Here is a 23,977-nt window from a genome sequence, read left to right on the forward strand (position 1 = left end):
TCATTCTCATTAAAGTGAATGGGCAAACCTTCTGTAGGCTGAATAGGCGATGATGATGCTGACCCTGTAATGTAAATTACTTCCCTAAATAATGAATTTAAAAGAGGCTGCACATATGGCTTGGTTTCCATGTATATATTGAAGAGTGAAAAGCATATTTTAAAGCTAAAGTAATTGTTACATAAGTTTTTATTTGCAGACAGGGCCATTTCTAAACACGTGGAAGCCCAGAGCCCACCTTATCAAGTCATATTATTTTATATGTGAAAATGCAAAGCAGTCACCAAATTCTTTAATTCATCTGTCTAATATTGAGTAATTCCCTCTTGTGCCACCATAACAGATCTGACCATTTGATGTACGGACTCCACAAGGCCTCTAAAAGCATCTTGTGGTAATGTCTGGCACCTGGACATTAGCAGCAGATCCTTAAGTCCTTTAAATTTTGCAGTGGGGCCTCTATGGATCGCACCAGTGAACTTTAGGCACCTATGATCTTGTCACCAGTTCTCCTTTCTTTAAACTTTTGGGAGAAAAAAACCCCCTCACAAGACCTACCTGATGTTTTGGAGATCCAGTTTTGTCTTGTCATAACGATTGGGCCCATGCAAAAGTGTCCCAGATCCTTATGCTTTCCCGTTTTGTCCTGCTTTTAACAGCACATCACCCCTAGGAACTGACTGTTCATTTGCTGCCTAATATATCCCATCCCGTGACACATGCCACTGTAGATGAAGATAATATCCATGTTTCTCACTTGACCTGTCAGTGAGCTTAATGTAACAGGTGTGTATTACCCGTATGAATGAATACCAAAAAAAAACAAAAAACTATTCACATGTATTTAAGTGGCATTTGCACTGTTTCTGCGTTCTTGATTTTTTGAATTATTAACAGACAGCAAGCAAAAACAGCAACAGAAACAAAGACTACACACCTACAGGGACTGTTGAGGCTCAGGGGCCCTAAATGACTGCTTTTACTGCTTACAGCAAGAAACTCAGTCCTCAGTTCAAGCCCTTTTCATTTTTTAATAACATGCTGTGTATGGACAGGCCTTGATCCCAGTTTATCACAGAGCAGTTTATTCCAACATACATAACAGCATTTCAAAAGTTGCACTGAGGTTCAAACATAGACATGTTTTGGATGTTAACATCAAGTAGTTTTCCACAGACACATTTCATGTAAATTAGGATTCTGAAATCCCAGTAGTTCACAGCTTTACCTTTAGGCCCAGTACATAAAAATCATGGTCATGAGAAAGAGCAGACATTTTTGTGCTGATTGACAAGGTGCAAAAACCTCTATTCTTCAATTAAAACCAGATCATCTGACATTAAAGCATCTTCACTGTAAATCATATCAATAGTCATTTCTTCTGTGGGCTAGCAGCCGAGCGTCAGTGCACTTTTTGACAAATATTAATGATCAGCTAAGCACGTAGGTGATAATGTACACCGATTCTGGAAGTTGTTTTTGTTATTTGAAAAAACAAAACTTCAACTCGTTCGTCAAAAAATGATCCGGCTTTGGTAACAGCCATTTTCATATAATCAACCTTAATGTAAACATTATTACAAACCCTTACAACCGTTCATTTACCCTTTACGACCCATTACATTCTCTCAACACTACACAGTGAGACCATCAGTTTACAATGAGCCCCTATGGAGTTTACCTCTATGAGGGCTGTTGCACACAGATTAACATTAGTCTTGGGCTACATACAATTGTTAATAGAGTCATTCAGACCAGGCATAATCTTTTTTTCAAAAATCACAAATTGTTTTTCCAACACTGGTGATTTTACAGTGCGTCTTGATCATCTAACGCCAGCGCTTTCTCTTGTTTCTCTAAAGCGCAAAAAAAGACTTAATTCAAACTGCAGACACCTTTAAGGCTTTTCTTACATGATGTTACCGAAAGATGTTGATTATAGTTGACAAAAAGTGCAAATCATAGAATACCTTCAAAGCATTCAAGTTTGAAATATTACTTCCCTGCTGCAACTATTCAACTGAAACAATAAATACTTTTAAGAGCTTCTCTTTTAATTATATTAAAAGCCATATAAGTAAATATGACTATATCTACCTGTTTGTAGCAGGATAGATGAATAAATAAATAAATAAATAAATAAATCGCCATATAAAGAAATTTTCAATAAGGTTAATGACTTTCATTATTGGGACAGCCGCCTGTTTACGAGGTTACTTGCGCCAATTTCTAGTGTGACGCAGTAATGCTGACACAGCAATGTTCACGCTTTCATTTTCAGTGAGACCACAGCATGCATTAGCCTGAACCAGTTAGGAGGGTAGAAACCAAGTCTACAGCAAACCAAGTCTACCAGCCACCACATTAATACATATGAAAATGAACACCAGTTACAGCATATTAATAAGTTAATCAACTGAACTAGGACAAATAGGTGACTGATCAAGGAATATATATATATATGATTTTGGAATCAAAGGTCCGTCTCTACTGTCCAGGGAGGGCTTTCTACTAGATTTTGGACCTTTGCGGATTTGATTGCATTAGTGTTAGTTAGGTCAGGATGTTGGTTGATCACCCCAACTCATCCTCAACTCATCCCAAAAATACTGGATGGAGCACCATCATTCCAGAGAAAACAGTTCCACTGCTCCACAGCTCAATGCTGGGGGGCTTTATACCCCTCTAGCTGTAAAGTATTTGGATTTGACATTCAGACTTAATTCAAGGGGTTTAAGAAAAATATTGCATTAACTGATCAGGAATAAGGATACTTACGGACACACAAACACACACACACACATACATATATATATATATATATATATTCCTTTGCCTTACATTAAACTTTAACCTTAATAAACAACTGAAATAGTCCATTAATAACCTAGTATTGCAACTAGTCTGATACAACACAGACAGCGATCTATAAAGTGCATGAGAACAATTCACGAAACAAAAATAGCTATCTGAATAAATGGAATTTCCAGTATAAATGTCAACATTTTTTTGCACAAAAAAACACTCTAGAAACTGTAGTAACCCAGCCTGCGGCCAGTGCAATGATCATGCTATTGTTTTTGCACATGGTAACAGGTCACTCTGTTGTAACTAAGCCTGAACATCAGTATTGTCCAATGTTGATATACATGAAGCAAGAGAACTTTCTGGGGTTTTAGGATTAATATAGACAGTGGACAGACAGATTAACAACATTTATCACACATGCTTTATGAACACCTGCCGAAGGTGGGGTGGGCTGGGGGTATTCTTGTTGGAATAAGAAGAAATCCTTCTCCAAACATGCTAACGTTACTAGTAATGAGTCTAAACTCATAGTGACCTGTTTTAAGCAAATAAAATCATGGTAGCTAAGGGCCACTAGCTTTCCTGCACTGTCACTGCCACATTTGCTGTTTTTTGGGGGGGGGAATCATGAGTAAACTGTTCACTTATGTTCTAGACAAGTGACCTATTCATTCAGTAGAAATGACAGTTCTACGGCATTAATGTGATACATGACATGTATCATTGCATTTTTCATCTGCTCTAAATCAATGAGTGTAGAACACATGGACATTGTGGTTCCATTACCTTCCATTCTGTAGAAATGAAGCCAATGTCTGCCATGTCAACCAGTCTGCCCAGTGGAGACCAGAAGCGGTGCAAGACTCGTCTACACATTTGGTACACCCACCCTCTTCTCTCAGACCAAGTGTGTCTCAGACTGCCTTCACTGAGCTTACAGTGCAGAGACAGAGTAGATTTTCACCCTGGCTACCCAGTTTATCCAGTAAGTGTAATATTTCACTACACCACAACTCAGCTACTCCATATATTGAACAGACAGGGTGTTATCCAGGTCCTGCAGATAGTCTCTTCCATCCAAGGCTGATTTTTAAAAATGTGCCAATATTAGAATTAGACACTGGAGATGGAAACAGTTTAGAGGAGGAAATGAGATGAGAGGCTGTTTTGCCATTGAAACATATGGAGATGGGGGAGCTACAGTTCATACTGCAACCAGCCAGCAGAGGCGCTAGACCTGTAGTTGCTTCTCTTTTGAGAAACATTGTGTTGTCCATGTTTTCTACAGTCACTGCTCTAAATAATGAAAAACAACCTGTGTGGGAAATAGTTTCACAGTGCCCCTGATAGAGGTTCACAAAGTGTTTCCCAATCTTGCACTAGGAATAGGAATGAGCACACAACAAGCTTGTGTGGGTTATGGATGCTTTTGTCAAAATCCCATTTTCTGGACATAATTCCAGTTATAAGACATCATATTAAAGTTTTCATAAATAAACAATAACCCTATAGACTTAAAGGGCATCCTGTGCAACACATTTCACAAAAGAAATCACAATCCTCTTACAGTCATTCATCTTATAGTGTTAAAGTTTCCAGATAAAAAGGTCACATATTTACAGATAAAACAGAACCTTTGAGATTAAAATTAATAATAGCTTTTTGTCCATCTTCTAAGATACTGTCAGACTATTTCTTTGACTCTATTACTTCTGGAATTGCAGTAACGGTCTGACTGTCAGTCTGGACAGGGTGTTTGGCTAGAGTAATTGTGTTAGCCTTTTTGTTGGTAGCATTAGCCACAGTGTTAACTGTGGCATTAACCTGCTGTAGACTGCGAGTAATGGGCCTTTCCGTCCTTTCTTTCCCCCTCTGAGAGAATCGTTCCTCCGTCCTGGGTTGAAGCTTAACATCCATCTCTCTCTGCTTCATTTCCCTCACCATGCCCTGAACCCTGTGGCTGGGCTGCTGAGATTTTCCATGCATTGTAGGAGACTTGTGCAAGGTCTGTGGTGACTGAATGCCTTCCATTAGAACGTGTTTACTTTTTTTACTGAGGTGAACCGCTGAGGTTGACAGAACGTCAGATCTTTTAGGCCTAAAATTATGCACAAGAATTTTCCTCTTGCCATCATGAGCTTTAAGTGCTAGAGTGGCATTATTGGCTGAACCGGATTCGTTGATCTGTGGTTTTTTAAAGATTTTCTGTCCGTGGTTTGATCTTCGTTGTTTCAGTATTATTTCTGCTGCAACTCGTGTACGGATACTCCCATTGTTCTCCTGCGCTGGGGCCACACTGCCTTTCCTTTTTTTGGACTTCTTGTTGCACACAGGTTTCATAGGGCAGCTGACCACCATATGTTTCTTCAGGCTAGCGTGGTAAGTGAACTCCTTGCTACAGTGAGGACAGACGTAAACCTCCTGATCCTCCTGTGAACCTTTCCTTCCCACTTGTCTACCTCTCTGAACCCACACAGATTTCTTCTTACCGTGAACATTCAGCCTCACCTTAGCTGCTGGCTCTTGGCAACTGAGCTTTTTTGGCTGTCCAATCTTTTGAGACACATTCTGTCTACTGTTGACTCCCCTAGCCGGCGACAAAACTCCGTTTTGCGCTTTTGCAAACTGCTTAAGTGGTATAGGGTTCTTTTTGGGAGTGTAGCGCTTTTTGTCACTAGCATTAGCACAAGCTAATATGTGCTTGTGCAGTTCGGGCATGTTGTCAAAGCTCTTGCCGCACTTGGTGCAGCGAATTGCAGTGCTGAAGGTCTGTGGGATGTTATGGGTGGTGAAGTTTGTGGCCGTCGCAGTAGTTGTTGTGGCTGGTGTTCGGTTGTGGTATGGGAAAGGAGGGGGCTTAAAACTTGGATAATGCTGGTTAATGCCGAGCCGCACATCTGTACCTTTGGGCTTGACCCCTTCAGATGCCATGATCTTGATGGTGGTGTACAGCTCCTCAGTAGTGTTGTCAGAATCATTGTCATACTCTTCTTTTACAGCTGGTTTTAATAACTGGTGAATTTTGTCTTTTGTAGGGTACACTGGGGTCCCAGTCTCAGTCTTGACTGGACTGTTGTGATTTTCTGGTCTTAATTTACCATTTTCCACCTCAGTGTGTGAGCACTCCTGACCAGGATGTACATCTCGATGATGCTGCTCTAGGTTGCAAAGAAAGGCAAACTCTTTGGAACATATTCGGCAGACATAGATTTTACCAATGCCATGATAACTGGAGCGGTGCTCTAGTAGGCCAGTTTCACTCTCAAACAACTGCACACAAAACTCACATTTATACGGCCAAGTGTCCGAGTGCTCACCAATGTGCCGACTCAGACCCTTCATTGACTGGAAGGGCTCATCACAAGCATTACACATAAAGCGCTTGCACAGAGGAAGCAGGTTTGATGGTTCCTCACTAACAGGGTTCTCCTCTGCGGAGGTGTCTGGAGTTTCTGTTGTAAGATTAACCAAGCAAGGTGAAGTGTCTGCAGGCTCCACTTGTGTCTCTACAATTCCTGGAACACTGGGGGAAGAAGACAGCTCAACTGTAGTTGCTGGATTCCCTAATAAGACTGCAGTAGTTGATGAGTGCAAGGCCATGTCTTGAGCAACAGGGTCAAGAGTGCCAGCCTGTTGCAGTTCAGGAGCGGATGGTGCATTGGTAGCAGCCTGGGGTTGGGGTGAGGCATGAAGCTCTTCTGGTTTAGTGTGATCTGGTGGAGTGTGATCAGAGAGAGAGTGAACAGCATTAGCTTGAAGGACAGGGGCAGCATCAGATGACTCCAGAGCAACTGTGTACTCAATAACAACCACGTTGGGAGGAAAACTTAAGGAGGTAAAGTTTGACTGGTTGACTGACAGGGAAGGAGAGAATATCTGTGCATCAGGTGACAAGACAGAATCTACAACCAATGTCCTTTGTGCTAGATCACACACAGAAGGATCGGTCAGAAACTGAGGACTTTGTAAACTTAGAGGTGGCGTTGTAGGTATGAGTGCATGGGTCACGCTTCCAGATGCAGAATTAAGCCAATCAGGAAGTGATACATTAAATGCTGGCAAGGAATTCTCAACAGGGACTTCTACAGTTGTTGTAGGCACTATAGGGATGAAAGACTGGGCAGTAGAGCAGAGGGAGAAAAGTTCCTGATTAGGTATGGATATTGGTACTGATGGTAGTACCTCAGTGGGCACTGCAGTGGATGAAGCGGGAGCTGAGAGGAGCTGGGCTGCAGGGGTAGTCTGCAGGACAGCAGGGTTTAGTGGATGCGGGCTTGTGTTCATTGCAGAAGAAGAGGGCAGAGACAACTCAAACACAACCCTTTCAGGGTTAGCTGAAATGGGCTCAGACACCGCCATTACTGCAAGATCGGTTACTACAGGAGCATTTAGGGTCCCTGCATCTGCTGGTGCTGGGACATCTACACCAGCGTACTGGTTCAGCAAGACTTTCTCCAACATGCTTGAGTTGGGCTTAATCCGCTTAACTGGTGTCTGGGAGGCTGAGCTTTCTGTTGAGTCAGACTCTGTACTCTTTCTGCTTGTGCTGAGATCCAAAACACATTCAGCTAAGACCTCACTGTTTCGCTTACCCATAGCATTGGAAAGGTCCAGTGGCTGCTGATTGCATGACCTTCCACCAGTCCCTGATGTAGAGCAGTCCAATGGCAAAACCTGCTGAATGACAGTAGCATCATTGGTGTCTGGATTCAAAGTTGCCGTTTCATCTTTTTTAGATGAGTTTATCGCGGGAGATGTGCAGTGACTCTCTGTCTTTTGCACCTTGGGGGGAGGAGAAACGCTCTCCTGTGTCGGAGTGGTTTTCACGCCAGATGCACTGCTTTGCTGTGAAGAGCTGGGTGGAGACGTTGTCCTTCGCTTAAACCTACTGGTTCCAGCAGGTAACAGTGTGAGTGGTAAAGGCGGACAGAGTTTTTGCCCATCACCGATCAGAGCAAAGGACTTACTGCTGTCCTGGTTCTGTAGGAGCTGCTTTAGCTTTGGAGACAAATATATAGTCTTCTCTTTTTGTAGAACAATGGTCTCTAAGGGCTGGGGCAAAACTGTACCAATCACTGTAGGTCCAGAGGAAGATGTTGTCAAGATAGATTCAGATTCCAGTTCAGTTTTTATTTGGGGCAGTAGTGGTGGAGTAGATGTCCTTCTTTTGCCAGAGGGCTGGCCACAGAGGTCAGAGGTCATGCTGCAGTCATTAGTCTCTATTTTAAGAGCTTGCGTAATTTGAGCCGGACTGATGATCAAGGCATCCAGACCAATCACAGCAGCAGCAGCTGAATTCACCTCCATCACTTCACAGTTAGTGACAGCACTGGTTGAGATTATTTTCCCATCAATGTAGAAGCTGAGGTTCTCAGAGATGTTGCTGGAGATATCGACCATAAACTCCTCCTCCTGCTGCTCACCTCCCTCCCCACGCTGTTTACTGGCAGCTGAAGAGGCTTCAGACTGCCCACCAGGCTGCTGACTGCCCTGACGCTCCTGACTACTTGTAACTTTTTGACGGACTCCCCTGGGTAAGAGATGGCGCTCATGAATCCTGCGCTCATGCCTTCGCAAGTTGGTGTGAGTTCCAAAAGCTTTTTTGCAGTACTTGCAGGCAAAAAGGGTTTTGGTCTCTCCACTTCCATCTGAGTCACCTCTTCCTTCGGAATCAGGCACAGGAGACTGTGTAGTAGTTTGTGATGTTCGGACGCTCTGGTTGCTCTCTTGGGAAGATTTGATCCCCTGAGTGTGTCCCTCACCTGAAGAAGATGGATTGACTCTCAAACTACCTGTCCTTCTATTTGAGTTATCATGTCTTCTCTCGTGTCGTCGGCGCCCAAACTGCGTACTGAAGGACTTCCGGCAGTGTCGGCACCTAAAAGTTTGTGTGTTGCAGGATGTTGAGGCATGCGAGTGCCGCTCCAGGCCTTGCCTGGTTGTGAACCGTTTTTGACAGTGCTTACAGGAAAATGTACACAAGCGCTGAAGGTCACCATCAGCGTCATAATCAGGGTCAGCATCTGCTTCATACAATGGAAGTACTGATCCACAGTCCTGTTTGTGAACTCCCGAGTCCTCTGTCTCACAAGATGCAATTTGGTTTGTTACATCACTAATTAGCAAGGACACGGTCTCTACAGATGGGCAGCTGGTCCTCTGTACCTGCAAGGTGCTCTGATCATCCACAGTGTTTTCCATCATCTCATCAGTGCCTCCTTCTGTCTCACTCTCTCTCTTCTGCCCCGAGGGAGGAGTGTCCCTATTCAGAGAAGGCATTTGATTTTCAGTGGGGCTTTGCAAAATTATAGGCTGCTGTTGCTGCTTCGCTGACGAAGACAGTTCCTCTGCATTCACGGCTGGAACAGAGGAAAAATACAAATAATTGAATATATATTAACATATAAGACATATATTAACTTGAACATTGCTGATGTATCATGTGTTTCCTTCATGCTGTATAATGCTGGCAGCACTCTTTACTTACCATTCTTGGGATCCCACATGTCTGTCCCACTGGCCTCTCTCACCCACCTATTCAGCTTCTACAGTCTCCCACTGTTGTGTTATTATTAAGATTTCCTATTACCTGAGAGATAGAATGATTCACATTTACACACACACACACACAGTCAGAGTATCATGACCATGCATGGTTTGGAATAAACTCGCTCCATTAAATCAGCTTCACTTGCCATATAGGAGCACTCTGTAATTCTATCATTTCAGACTGTAGTCCATCTGTGTCTTTGCCAGAGGTACAGCTGAGTGTCCGCTCACAGTCCACTCCATTAGACACCCCTACCTAGCTGTTTCACCTTGTAGATGTAAAGTCACAGAAGAGACAGAAGCTCATCTGTTGCTGCACAGCTTATGTTGGTCATCCTCTAGTCCTTCATCTGAGGTCACAGGATGCTGCTGCCTGGATATTTCTGGTTGGTGGACTATTCTCAGTCCAGCAGTGACACTGATGTGTTTTAAAAAGTCCCAACAGCACTACTGTGTAGGGTCCACACATACCAATGCCAAACACACCAGCACACCACCACCATGTGTCAAGAGGCTAAAAAAGTATACAGATAAACAGAGGGACTGCAGTCTGTGATTATAGAACTGAAAAGTGATCCTATATGGTGAGTGGAGCTGAGATCCATACTTACAAATCTTCCTATGGACATTGTGCATTTAAGAAAACTCATTTTTAGTCCTCAGAACAATGTGAAACTGTTGCAACAAGTAAAAAAGCTGTCAATCCCAATAAATCAGAACCAGACAGCAGAAAAAATAAGATTTAAATCAATGATAATGTGGTCAATGGTCATTTTTGATGGTTTTAGTTATTAGTTATTATCGGCTGTTATTGCTTATTACATTCATGGTATTGTAATCATAATCAAATTATAAGTAATGATTTATTAAATGAACATAAATCAATGTTTAGAACAGCTGAATCATAGTTGAAAGACCTTCTAGCTCTGTGTTTTAAGTGTTGATTCAGCGTAGAATAGTTTGAGCACTTCACCACTGAATCGACATGGATTTATGACACCGATTCAACAGTTTTAGGCTGAATTGTAAAATGACAAAAATCAATGTTGATTTAACTTTACTTTGCAACACTATACATACAATGGTACCCAGACACTCTACTTTACAGTGCGCCCATTACTGATGCAGACATATAGTTGTTTAACTGCCATAGAAAAGCATTTTTAATATAACAGAACGCTCTGGAGTCTAAAGTCACCATGCCCAAAGCCATCCGGTGGACAGAGGAGTGTAAAGCCTCACATCACTGGGCTGGGGGACAGTGGAGCAGTGGAACTTCAGCAATAGGATACGTTTGAGTGGGATTTTTACCTATAACTAATCATCCGTTATCATTACCTGACTTCACTAAAGCTCTCATGATCGAATGCCTCCACAAAAAAAAAATGGACACATCATGTATCTGCAAACATATGGCCTTTTAATTTTGCTTTGCATTTCTTAATCCCAAGCTTTTATTTGAGATGAATGTATAGCTTATACCACCTGACATGTCTTTCAACTGAACTGAACTGAAACAATGTTTACAGTGTATGTGTGGACTACATGCTTATTATGCGATAATAATGTAGTATAATATAGTGGCCTACATAGAGTAGCAGCCTGCTACGTCCACCATTCGCCAGTAACCATTAGCCAGCTGAAGTAAAGTGGGCTAGATCTTGTCAGTGTCGTAGAGCAGGTCAGTGTAGCACTTCCATTTGAAAGACACCTTCTCTCTGCCCTATTAGACTTGCTGATGCAGGGGAAGGCTTATTATCAGCGATGGTACGCCATATTATGATCAAGCTAATCTGAAGAGGGCACCATCCGTGCAGGCGTAGAAATGACGCCGTCAGCTCTCCAACCTTGTGCTATGTGGGGTGGGCCGGCTACGCATGTTGTTTTCTGAGGTACCCTCTTACTGGCATAGCATTCAGCAGCGCTCATAACGGGGCTATATGTAAAAATGTGAATTCAGTGCAATATTGGTCGAATCTGAAGTCGAATTAGGATCTAACGTGATCTACAGCAGGGAGGACGTTTATTCTACTGCTTCAGGTGCAACACACAAGCACGCACGCACGCGCGCGCGCGCACACACACACACATGTTGCGGCTGTGGCCGACAGCCTGTTTAAATAAAGGCAGCGCTGGCACGGCCGCCGGGCGCAGTCTGGAAGGAAGGTCATGGCCAGCCAGACGCACATAATCATCCGCGCTAAGCTGACTCATGCAACGGCAGAAAAACACTGCACTGGCTTTATCAGCTATTGCTGTACGGAATTAAAGCAGCCGATCATTTAGAGTCTTGTTAGGTGGTCCCGAGTCCCGTCGAGACTGTGATGAATGGCTGTGCTGTATAAACAAGATGTTGGTGACCACCACTGCGGTGAACGTGGCTTCACGCCGAGGGTCCATTTTTTTTTTTTTTTTTTTTTTTTTACAGCAGCATGGCGGTAGAGTAGGCAGTAGCGTGCCCGCGCATTGCTTACCGACTGTCCTGTAGCTGCTGGCCGCTCTCATGTGGGCAGGAACCTGGGCTGAGGCTGCTGCAGTCCCCGGGCCGGTGGCTAAAAGCTAATGCTTCTTAAGGTTGTCGCTGCAGAGCGCGCAGCGTCTACGGCGCATGCGCGCAGCACATGCTCACATTTCAACATCAGAACTTGGAGGGAGAAACATGCGGAGGACACTGTCATAATTCATATATCGGTCATTAAATACATTAGATATACTTTAAGTAACCACATATTCGACATATATAAAGAATAAACAATCATTTGATTCAATATTATTCAGAAAATAAACAGAAATAGCCCTTAACGATAATCTCCCGTGGTTTACATGGGACATAGTAACATAGTATTGTTATTTAATGCCTTATTAAATGTATTGAATATATTGGTGGATTTGTTGTTTAAAATTTCATTAAAGGATATATATAAAATACTATATTCATGAATTTTATGATTTATTTATTGAAATGTCGTTTTAAGCCACTGGTAAATAGTAATATACAGTGGAACTATATATGTGATATGGTAATTATCATAAATCCTGATCTGGGCCAGCTCAGTTTCCAGTGGCCCAGGGCTCTGTCATTGGAGCAGCCTGCAGGCCAGAGGTTTCCAGCCCTAACCTAACTGCAATCCTGCACTTTACACAGAAACTAACTTGAACCATTTGTTTTTGCTTTAGAGTGACATCCTATTAAAGTCATACTTGCTAGTTATAAGCCCAATTTCATTTTAAATTTTGTTGTATTGTATTGTATTTTAAACTATAAATTATCAACATGTGTCCTCAATGTAATATGGATTTTTCTCCCTCTTTTTTCTTGCAGATGTTTCAGGAGCACCTTCATGCTGTGAATCTCCTATTCAGTCATCTCTCAAATCTGTTCTATTGGATTCATATCCAGTGACTGGGAATGCAACTGAGGAACACTGAGCTCACTGTCATGGTCAGGAAAGCCACTTTGGCTTTGTTACATGGTGCGTTATCATGTTGGAAGTAGCCGTTACAAGATGGGTAAGGTATGGTCATGGGTTGCAAGGGTTGCACATGATCAGCAACAATACTCAAATAGGTTGTAGCATTCAAGCGATGATTAATTGGTGTTAATAGGCCCAACATGTGCCAAGAAAATATTTTCCTTACCATTACACAGAATGAGGAGGTGCACAATGTATAATGGTGTCTATGTGTACTTACCATCCACTATACCTTGATTCTTCTGTGTTCTTTAGTGAGCTCCTCATGTGCTGGGTGTTCTCCAGATTAACATTGGGAAGAGCAGCAGTAGACTGGGATTGTGAACCTACTCTAGTTCATTAATTAAATCAATAAGGCCTCAATCAGGTTTATCAGTATAATTAATTGGATTGAAATAGTTTTAAATAGTTCCTACTTTTATTAGTGATGTCATTTACTATTGTTTGTAAGTACAAAAATACATCTCAGCCACAACATTAATACTACTGACAGGTGAAGTGAAAAACATTGCTTATCTTCATCTATAGTGGCATCTGTCAAGGGGTGGGATATATTAGACAGCAAGTGAACAGTCAGTTCTTGAAGGTGACGTGTTAAAAGCAGAGAAAATTGTGCAAACGTAAGGATCTGAGCCACTTTGACAAGGGCCTAATTGTGATGACTAGAAGACTGGGTCAGAGCTTCTCCAAAACTTCAGGCAGGTCTTGTGAGGTTTTTCTGGTATGCCGTGGTCAGTACATACCGAAAATGATTCAAGAAAGGACAACCTGTGAACTGGCGACAGGGTCCAGGGCACCTAAGGACGCGGTATGCTGTTTTACCCTAGCTATAATTTAGGTAGATCTGTGTGGTCCTCACTTTCCTGTTGTTTTTATAGATAACCACTAGAGGTCACACTCTTTCAGTCTGTAATAATATGGGGCGTGTGTGTGTGTGTGTGTGTGTGTGTGTGTGTGTGTGTGTGTGTGTGTGTGTGTGTGTGCTATGAATAATATCTGCTTCATCATGGTGACTCTTGGTTCCTTTTTAAGATATAAAATAATTGCTTAAGTTTTACAGAGCAGTTATATTTATCATTACACCTCTTCGTTTATAAAAGTGAGTATTTCACTCCGAGGTCTTAGATAGTGTGAACACAGTTTACCTCACAAACAGTAAACAGTAGGTTTACCAGTTAGAACAGTGAGTTCACTGGTTAGAACAGTAAGTATACCAGTTAGAACAGTAAGTTTACTGGTTAGAATAGTAAATGTACTGGTTAGAACTGTAAGTTTACTGGTTAGAACAGTAAGTTTACTGGTTAGAATAGTAAATGTACTGGTTAGAACTGTAAGTTTACTGGTTAGAACAGTAAGTTTACTGGTTAGAATAGTAAATGTGCTGGTTAGAACAGTAAGTTTACTGGTTAGAATAGTAAATGTGCTGGTTAGAACAGTAAGTTTACTGGTTAGAACTGTAAGTTTACTGGTTAGAACTGTAAGTTTACTGGTTAGAATAGTAAATGTGCTGGTTAGAACAGTAAGTTTACTGGTTAGAATAGTAAATGTGCTGGTTAGAACAGGACATTTACTGGTTAGGACAGTAAGTTCACTGTTTAGAACAGTAACTTTACTGGTTAGAATAGTAAATGTGCTGGTTAGAACAGGACATTTACTGGTTAGGACAGTAAGTTCACTGTTTAGAACAGTAACTTTACTGGTTAGAACATTAATTGTACTGGTTAGATCAGTTAGTCCACTGATTATAACAGAGCTTATCATTTTTTCCCCTCCTTTCTGCAGCAAAACAAAATGCAGTTGTAAATAGGTTTGCTAAATTACATCTAACATAAATTCTCACCCCAATTAAAGTCACATACTTACTATTAAAATACTCAATAAACCCATTCTTTGGTACCTTTAAAGCTGTATTGGAAGTTTTGTCTTCTCCTGTTAAAGTTACCCTTTAGTGATTCAAGGATTTCTTTATCCTCTGACGTTAGGCACTTTCTGCCATTAGTAGTATTGCCTAGAATAATGGTTATCAAAGTGATGTCCATGGTCAGGGTGCACGATTTAAACTTTGAAATCAGTCAATGATGTACCACAACTTATTACACAACTTATTACGCTTATTACATTTCTTGAGCAATCTTTAAATTCCAAGTACAATGATGACATCATAGAGTTTGCTTTTCGTAAGAACAGTGACAGCAGACCAAACTGTAATCTGTCTCAAGTTTCTACCAAACAAGGCCATGAGTACATTGATTACAAAGCACCCTGATTACACCAGCACAACAGAAGATTCTGTCAAACATTAGATTAATGGGAATAATCTTCAGAAAAAAAGTTCAGCGACTTGCCAAAAGCCAAAAGCGGTGCATTATTAGAGAAAAGCTTATTCTCCTATCAAAAATCTGTGGGGGTCAGTGATGTATGTTTCACACAAGAAGGGATCCTTGATGGTTTGAGAACCCCCAAGCCAATACTCAGCAATGTGTTCTTTAATGGTTTCTTTGGTAAATTGGAACTTTGACAACTTAAAAAAACATTTGGACACAAATTGTTCTTTGTCTGGTTAAACGTTCTTTACATTGGTGGAAAACCATTATAGATGATTTTATGTATAAATGTAAAAATGCTTGTATATATATATATATATATATATATATATATATAGAGAGAGAGAGAGAGAGAGAGAGAGATCAATATAAGATCAATATAAAACAATCAATGTAAAATCCTTTTTGCTTACAGTGTAGATTATACCCACTGTACACCAATCAGCCATAACATTAAAGCCAGAAAGGTGAAGTGAAGAGGGTTGGGAGGGTGACTGTATTCTGCGACAGATTGCCTGATTAAACAATTGTAATTGTAAAGTAAATGAAAGGATTAATATTGTGAAGTAGTGTAATCGGATTACTTTTGGATTACAAATCTTCTGTCTAACACTCTTAGAAATAACACAAGAATACAAAGGGTTCTTTGTATAAAAAAGTCACTTTTCTTTACATAAAGAACCTTTTTGTACAAAATAATATGTGTGAAAGAACCTCTTAAACATTTAAAGGAGCCAGTGTCAAGTTCTTTTGCTTGAAAAATGGTTCTTTATAGAACCAAAAGTGGTTCTTCTATCGTTCAAAGAATGCTTTGTATCACACTATGATTTAAATGGGGTGCGTTATATATACAACATACTGTAGATATAATACACCTTTTGAAACTGTGCTCTTAGTTGGTAATAGAGAACTATGTCATTAGCACATTTGGCTGCAGGTGTGCAGCTAGTGGAACAGTGACTGACTGAAAAATGACAACTTTCTCTGACTGTTTAGAGACACAGGTCTGACAGGTCTGCACAAAGCCTCTATCAGAGTTATAATATAGTAACATGTCCCAATAAACCTGTTTATTAACATAGTCAGTGTTCAGTGTTTGGTTTAGCCCTGTGGGTTTACACAAAGCTCTAACTGTGCTAGTTAACCTTTCTGGAGAACATGAGGATCTCTCTTAGTAGCCCTGAATAAAAGCACAAAGAACCTCTTAAGGTGCTTTGAGGAACCTTCAAGGAAAGGTTTTTTGAAGAAAAGGGTCCTTTGAAGGTTTCTCAAAGCACTGTAAGAGGTTCCTCCACAGTTCTAATTTTGAAGAACCCTTCAAGTTTGTTCTATCCTTATTCCATAACACTGTTACTTGTATGCCTTTACTGATTATGTGGTTACAGTGGCATCTGTCGAAGGGTGGATATATTGGGCAGCAAGTGAACAGTCAGTTCTTGAAAGTGATGTGTGTTAAAAGCAAAAAAAATGGACAAAAGTAAGAATCTGAGCCACTTTAAATAGGGACAAATTTTCATGCTATACGACTGGGTCAGAACATCTCAAAACATCAGACAGGTCATGTGGGGTATTCCTGGTATGCAGTGGCCAGTACCTACCAAAAGTGCTTAAGGAATAATCACCGGTGAACCAGCGTCAGGGTCATGGTTACACAAGTTATATTGATACGACCCATGGAGGTCCCACCTCAGAAATTATAGGACTTAAAGGATGTTTTGCTAATGTCTTGTTGCCAGATACCACAAGACGCCCTCAGTGGCCCTCCAGGCCTCGAATGCTCAGATCTGTTGTGGTGGCACAAGGGCGACCTACACAGTATTAGGCAGGTGGTTATAATGTTAATGAGTCTTTTGGTGACCGTTTTTTGCTAAGGTGCTAGTGTTCCACCAGTGCAAGGATTCAAATGGTTCTGTGAATTGTCACAGATCTTTGTAAACCTTTTATAAAACAACCCTTGAAAAACCATTGAGTGCAGCCTGTCATAAGCCTCTGTGAAGCCCGGATGTGGCCATGGAAATGCATTCAGCTCTGACAAATACAGTGTAGACTCGTAGACTCATATCTTTCAAGCCTGATCGTGGGAATGGGACAATCAAGTGTGTGGGCTTGTTTGTGGTTTGTGTGAAAGTGGGTGTGTGTTTATCTGCATTGTGTAAAATGGGGCTACATTCTTCTTTCAAGAGGAGTGAAACACAGCCACGTTAAAAATGGAATTCTTTATCATACAGTCAGATTTGGCCGTTGTGTGTGTATGTGTGTTAATGTGTGGTATGTATAAATTACAGGGTCCAATCAGCAAGCCTCTATTCTCTCCAACAATCAAGTATTCTAGCGCCATCGCTGTGGACCACGTGAATCTGCACCTACACTCTTGCATCTGCTATTCTAACTGCATTCATCTGCTCATCCTCCTACACACTGTATCTCTCTCTCTCACACACACACGCACACACACACAAACCCACACAAGCCCATTCATTCAGCCTAGTGTGTGAACAGCATGTTTCTGGCATGCTGTTCCAGTACTTTCATGTGTGTGATCACATGTAGAGTGTGTGTATGTGGCTAATCACACATGTGCCGTTGTTCTACTGCCATACTGATCTGCATGCGGTATGTGTGTGTGTGTGTGGTCATTCCAGTGTCTCAGTGACTTGAATGGGTGTGACATATGTGTGTTCTTATCCACTGTTGTACTTTTTGTTTAACTCTTTATATATTCAGCTGTTCTGTTCTATGTGAATGCACCTATGCATGTGTGTGTGCATGTGGTCTCTCTTACAGTTTACTGGGATGTTTGGGGATACTTGCTATGTAAGTTTTGTGGAGGTCCATGGCATCCCAAAATCTGGTGCGACATGATGGGAATTTAGGCCATTGCCAAAAATGACACATGACAGCTGTTAATAACTGTTCAGGTTGAGTGATTTTCAGAACTGACAGTCATTAAAGCAACACTATGTATCATTTCTACCTTTAAATAACAGCTTCAAAATCATTGTGATACTCCACTGACCTGTAATAGGGAGGCTCACTGCTCACTGCTGATTGCTAAAACAGTATAACACTGCGTAATCAGAGTCATATTTGTGTCAAATTCTGTAATATTACTCTACTATGTCAGTCCACATGCTTCTTTCATGTTCAGTGATAATTCTGTATCTCTCTTTCTGTTCTTTACTGGTGGCTCAATGTGCAAATTACATGTAACATGTAAATGTAACTGATTTCAAAGCGTTTTTTGAGTTAACTCAACTTAGTTTGATCAAAGGTTCATCTTTTGAGTCAACTTTTAAGCCTCAACGAGTTTTGAATTATTAAATGCAATTAAATTATTTTGTGCTTTTTTTTTTAGTCTGTGTACCTTGCCTCCACTCTGTTAGTTGTTCCTTCCCAGCTGCAGGTTAGGACATCATATAGGACATGAGGGGAGGCCTTTGTATTCTCAGACTCCTGGGCATGGAAGGCTGTGGTGTTGATGTACATTATAATATAGAAACATGTCCTAATAAACCTGTTTATTAACATAGTCAGTGTTCAGTGTTTGGTTTAGCCCTGCAGGTTTACACAAAGCTCTAACTGTGCTAGCTAACCTTTCTGGAGAACATGAGGTCCTATACTAGTAGCCCTGAATAAAAGCACCTCTTAAGGTGCTTTGAGGAACCTTCAAGAAAAGTTTTTTTTGAAGAAAAAGGTCCTTTGAAGTTTGGTCCTGTGGTGTTGATGTACATTTATGAGGAATGTTGAATTGAATTGACACATAAATCACATGAATTCTGATCTGGCTGTTCAGCTTGAGTCTCATTTCCATGTATAGGATATGTATCAGATTTCAACAGCATGTATGGTATGTATGTGTCCCAAATCGGAACTGTAATCTGAAAATGGCATTCACACTTCAACGCAGATAACACATGATCACATATGATGAAAAAATGTAATTACCTGCTTTTACCTGCTATGCTGTGAATGTAGCCTAAATAGTGCTTATTGGATCGGGACAGTTTTAGTTGTCTATCAGGTTTCCTTTTTTACATTATCTTCACAAGATTATCTGTCATATCTTCTCAAAAATGAATGTGTTTGTACTTAATGCCTGTTTTGACTGCTAATTCAATAAGTTAAGGATGGTCTCTGGCTTTTGCATGGTCCTGTATAAAGGAGGGAGATCTTATTAAGTGGTCAGTGAGCATAAGTAAAATTTTATTGGAGTTATCTTATCTAACTTATCTTTGAGTTTCACAAGCCAATACAAAGGAACTACTCATGTCATCACAGTCTGTCACTATTTTTCATCCGGAATGCGCAACGTATCTAAAGCAACATCATGTCCATTGCTATGGAAACCTTCAGTTAGGATCTCCTACTGTGCTTGACACAAGGAGCGGGGCAGGTGTGGGTAGCAGAGGAAGGACAAGCTGTTCTGTGAAACATCTCTCTTACTTAATTTTACACAACTCATCATAAATACAATGACATTGACAGTTATTAAGGTGGGGGAGTTATTTGTCAAGGCCAGATACAGGCCTGTGTGTGCCAAGGCCATTACAACGGAGATGAGATGTTTGGCACTTCACACACAAACACACATGCATAGACTCTCAACAAACACAGGGCTGGACAATGGTAGTCTCAGCGTTAAGTGTCACACGTATGCGATGCTTGTTCCAGCTGCATCCCACAAAGCAGTGCTTAACACCCATAATAGTGAGAAACAGAGAGACATAGAGAGACACTCACGCTGAACCAGATGTGTTGTCAACGATCATGCAGACCTCCCCCCCCCCCCCCCACACACACACACACATACATTCTTTTCAGCTGTCCATTAAACTCAAACCTATAACATTCTCTCCTTGTGTTCTTTACATATAGGCTTCTTCCATAATATTAAAATGGGTGAGGTGAATATTGTTGATTATCTGGTTGCAGTGGCACCTGTCAAGGGGTGTTATTTACATATTCATACAAGTGGACGGACAGTTCTTGAAGTTCTTGATTGGAGGTCTGAGTGATCTGAGTGATCTGTGATAGTAGACGATTGGGTCAGAGCATCTACAAAACAACAGGTCATGTTGGCCATTCCTGGTATGCAGTGGTCAGTGGTCAACCTATCAAAAGTGGTTTAATGCGAATGGTAAACTGGCAACAGGATCATGGGCTCCCAAGACTTATTGATGCTATCTAAGGAGCCCCCACCTCCCAACTTGCAGGACTTACAGGATTAGCTGCTAACATCTTGGTGCCAGATACCCAGGGCTGGCCCAAGCCTTTATGGGGCCCTAAGCAGATTTTCATTTGGAGGCCCCCCACACCACCACCTCAGCACCAGATGCTTCATTATATGTACCCACTTTTACTGGCATTATTTGTAATTAGCTTAGCTTCATACTAGTGTCATTTGGGCTATTGTTTTTAGCCTTACAGGGGTAGCAAACTCACATAAATGTTCTAATTAATTTTCACTTTTAATTAGTGGTGTATAAGTGTATTCATTTTGGGAAATATAGCTTTGAAATGATTGAAGCCAATGAATTTATACAGATGATCATACTTCAAGCAGATTATTGCAAATGTAGGCTATTACCATAATTAACTATGCTAATCACCTTGTTAGTTGTAGTAACTCAACACACTAGTAGAATTACTTCGATTTTACTGATGCCACAGCATCATTTGTGCTAATGCAAGTTAGTAGGACATTCTTTTTACTTAATTTCAGCTGCATTTATCCCTGTAAATATCACTGGTCTGATTACTGTTAGAGTCGACTGCTGAGTTTTGATAAAAGTCTGGGAAAAAAACAAGAAATGTGGAACTTAAGTTGAGCACCTTGGCTGCCTTTCATTTAGCAGAGATGTAGAATTTGTGTTGTGAGTCCATCTAATGTGGTGGTCATTGCAAAAATCAGCATTTGATTTCTCTCAGACTTCAATGTGGTGGTAACATAAAATATACAGACCTATCAGAATTTACAGCCGTAGCGGAGCAGTGTAAGACATCCTCTTTAATTCCCTGCGATAAATCTGTGCTTTTATCTTAACTCCCAAGTGTTACAACTCTTACCCAACTGATTTTTGCCCAACATATTTTGTTATAATCCTCAGACATTTCTGCATGTCGCTGATTATTTCTACATTTGATGCATAAAACATCTGTTTTATCAGTCATTTATTTATGAAATAGAGTAAAGCAGCAATGTTGACAACAGTAAGACGTGACTGAGTGAAGTATATATTCAGAATTACACATTTATTTATCTGTGGCTTAAAAAGAAGGTCTCTCAAAGAATACAGAAGAAAGGTGGGAAGTAAAGAAAATACAGAAAAACAACACAAACAAAACTCATACAGTGGAAAAAAGCCAGCTGGCCAACTTTGGTACATTTATCTTCATGTAAATTAACGTACACTGTCCTTGTAGAATAAATAAACAACAGCTGTTTAAAACAAATGAAAAAGTATTGCACCAATAGGTGCTTTATCAACCACATGGTCAAAATGTATATGCAAAACAATTCACAAACCAATATTAATCTCTACATTCTCTTTGTTACAGTTGCAGTTGAAATGATTGCAATAAACCAGTCAAACAAGAACAATTTAAACATCTCAACTACAATCACACAAATGACGACTGCAATCTGAGAATTACTCAACCCCCTGAACAGAATCCCTCAGAAAATACAACCATTAAATAACTTAGAAATCTTTAGCTTTGGTCATTCAGCTTGGTTATCTTTCATGTAGCAGAGGTGTACACTTGTTTTGTCACGTCCGTCTGACGTGGTGGTCATTGTAAACGTCAGCAGTTGATCTCTTTCAGACCTAGATGTGGTGGTACCATCTGTAAATTTTACAGATTCTTTTTTTTGCAGTACATTTATGAGAACTGAAGTGAGCAGGCCTGTCACTGTGTCTAGTTAGTATGCAGAATTAAATCCGGCTACCTTCAGCCGTCAGACTGTAACTGAACTCCCTCTCCGTCATGTGCCTCTCTGCCTACTTCTGCTGATACACCCTACACCATAACAAGAAGGCCATCAATGTGTGTGTCAGGGGGTGTTTCTCACAAGCTCTCAGTGTGCTGGGCTCTGAGGTAAACATGAGCCGTGCCGAAATAGCCCCCTGCTCTGCACTCGCAAACATGAAAACACTCACACACAAGTGCTGATAAATGCACACTCACACACACACACACACATATATACACACACACACACACACACACTGAAACAGATATAGCAGGATGTTGCACATGGGCAAAAGAAGCTGGTGTCAGGGAGGGCATCGTTTATTGCAAGCGTTCAAGTATGCGAGGGAGAGGAATTTATGGCAGTGTGGGAGAACTCTTGTATCTGTGTGTTTTTCTATGTGCATTAATCTGCATGTGTTAATCAGAGACTGATACTGATAGTTCCTCACTGTTCCATATTCAGGATCTGTGCGTTCTCCTAAGCTTTCGACGCTGCTATCTTCAAGTTTATGTTATCATGGGTGCTCTTACACATTCAGGAAGTGACCCAGTGCTGGATTTTTTCTGGGAGCACCTCCACAGCTGAGTGAGATTCTGAGATTCATGCTAAAAGAGCCCCATTGTTCACTGCCAGAGAGAGAGAAGCTGGGCTGCTGCCTAAAACCACATGGAAACACACATACGCACACACAGTGTGCCAGTGTTTTATGCCTCACATTACTTAACTGACCACCAGTGCCCTACGTTGATACAGAGAGAGAGAGAGGTAATAAAACACCTCTCATAATCAGCAAAATAACAGCTGGTATTGCTGAATTTATTTAAAAGTTACTGTTCAGTTTAGTGTATGCCCCCTCAAGTTAAACTGACACTGCAAACAACAACAAATCTGTATTTACTGAACAGTGGGTGGAAACTTGTTAGTTTCCGTTAATTAGCTATTTCCTCATTATTCCTGCTGGAAAAAAACAGCTCAAGTTGACTAAGCTGCTTGACCAACTTAGCTCTTGACAAGCATAGTTTAGCTGGCCTACAAGCATAATTAACCTGACCAAATGAGACCACCAAAATGGTTGACCAACATGACCAAGCTGATGGCTAGCATGACCAACGAGACCAAGCTGGTCGATCATCATGAAAAACATACCTAAACTGGTTAAGCCAGCATGACCAGCATGACCAGCATGCTCAAGATTGATGACCAGCATGACCGTGCTGGTCGACAAGCATGATCAGTAATACCAAGCTGGTCGACCAGCATGCCCATCATGACCAACATACCTAAACTGATTGACCAGCATGATCAACATACCTAAACTGGTGGACCAGCATTACCAATAATGTTATACTACTCTTATGTTATACTACACTGGTCAAGCGTTGCTTTAACAAGCTTGCTGAGCAGCACAGGGTATGTTTAATAGGGTATAAAACTGTGTAACACATAACGTGATTCATTTGTGTCAAATTCTGCGTCAAATTTGTGTCAAATTCTCCTTGAGGGGTGTCTCAAAGCATGAATTACACTTACTGACTGTAGGGGGAGCCCAGGAGCCAGAAATACTAATTCTCGCATACTGCTGCTTTAATACTGTGTTTTGTACTTCAGTTATGCAGTTTATCCTGTCTCAAAAAAAGAAACAGACTCTGTTCTGCAGTCGACTTGTTTACAGTGTGCTAAAGTACAGTCTTAAACCATTTCCATGTTTGCTTAGAGGTGCTTTAGAGTAATTACTGAGATCTGAACATTCCTCATACTTAATGAGCAGGCATTCGACTTTTGTGCCAGTCCTGAGCTGTGAAGTTCATAAAAACACAGTTCTGAGTAAATTTCCCTTTCTGTTCTTT

General features: G+C 40.9%; 1 protein-coding gene across 1 annotated transcript; it reads right to left on the reverse strand.

Moving 5' to 3' along the window:
* Window positions 1–1,068: 1,068 nt before the first annotated feature.
* On the reverse strand, window positions 1,069–11,931 carry prdm2a (PR domain containing 2, with ZNF domain a). The gene is made up of 3 exons (XM_072681632.1): window positions 11,832–11,931; window positions 9,296–9,397; window positions 1,069–9,167 (listed from the first exon to the last, which is right to left on the reverse strand). Exons 2-3 carry the CDS (start codon window positions 9,312–9,314, stop codon window positions 4,498–4,500), a joined length of 4,689 nt encoding a protein of 1,562 aa, XP_072537733.1. The 5' UTR covers window positions 9,315–9,397; window positions 11,832–11,931; the 3' UTR covers window positions 1,069–4,497.
* Window positions 11,932–23,977: the final 12,046 nt, after the last annotated feature.

This window comes from Salminus brasiliensis, chromosome 6, assembly GCF_030463535.1.
Source record: "Salminus brasiliensis chromosome 6, fSalBra1.hap2, whole genome shotgun sequence".
Classification (NCBI taxonomy): Eukaryota; Metazoa; Chordata; class Actinopteri; order Characiformes; family Bryconidae; genus Salminus; species Salminus brasiliensis.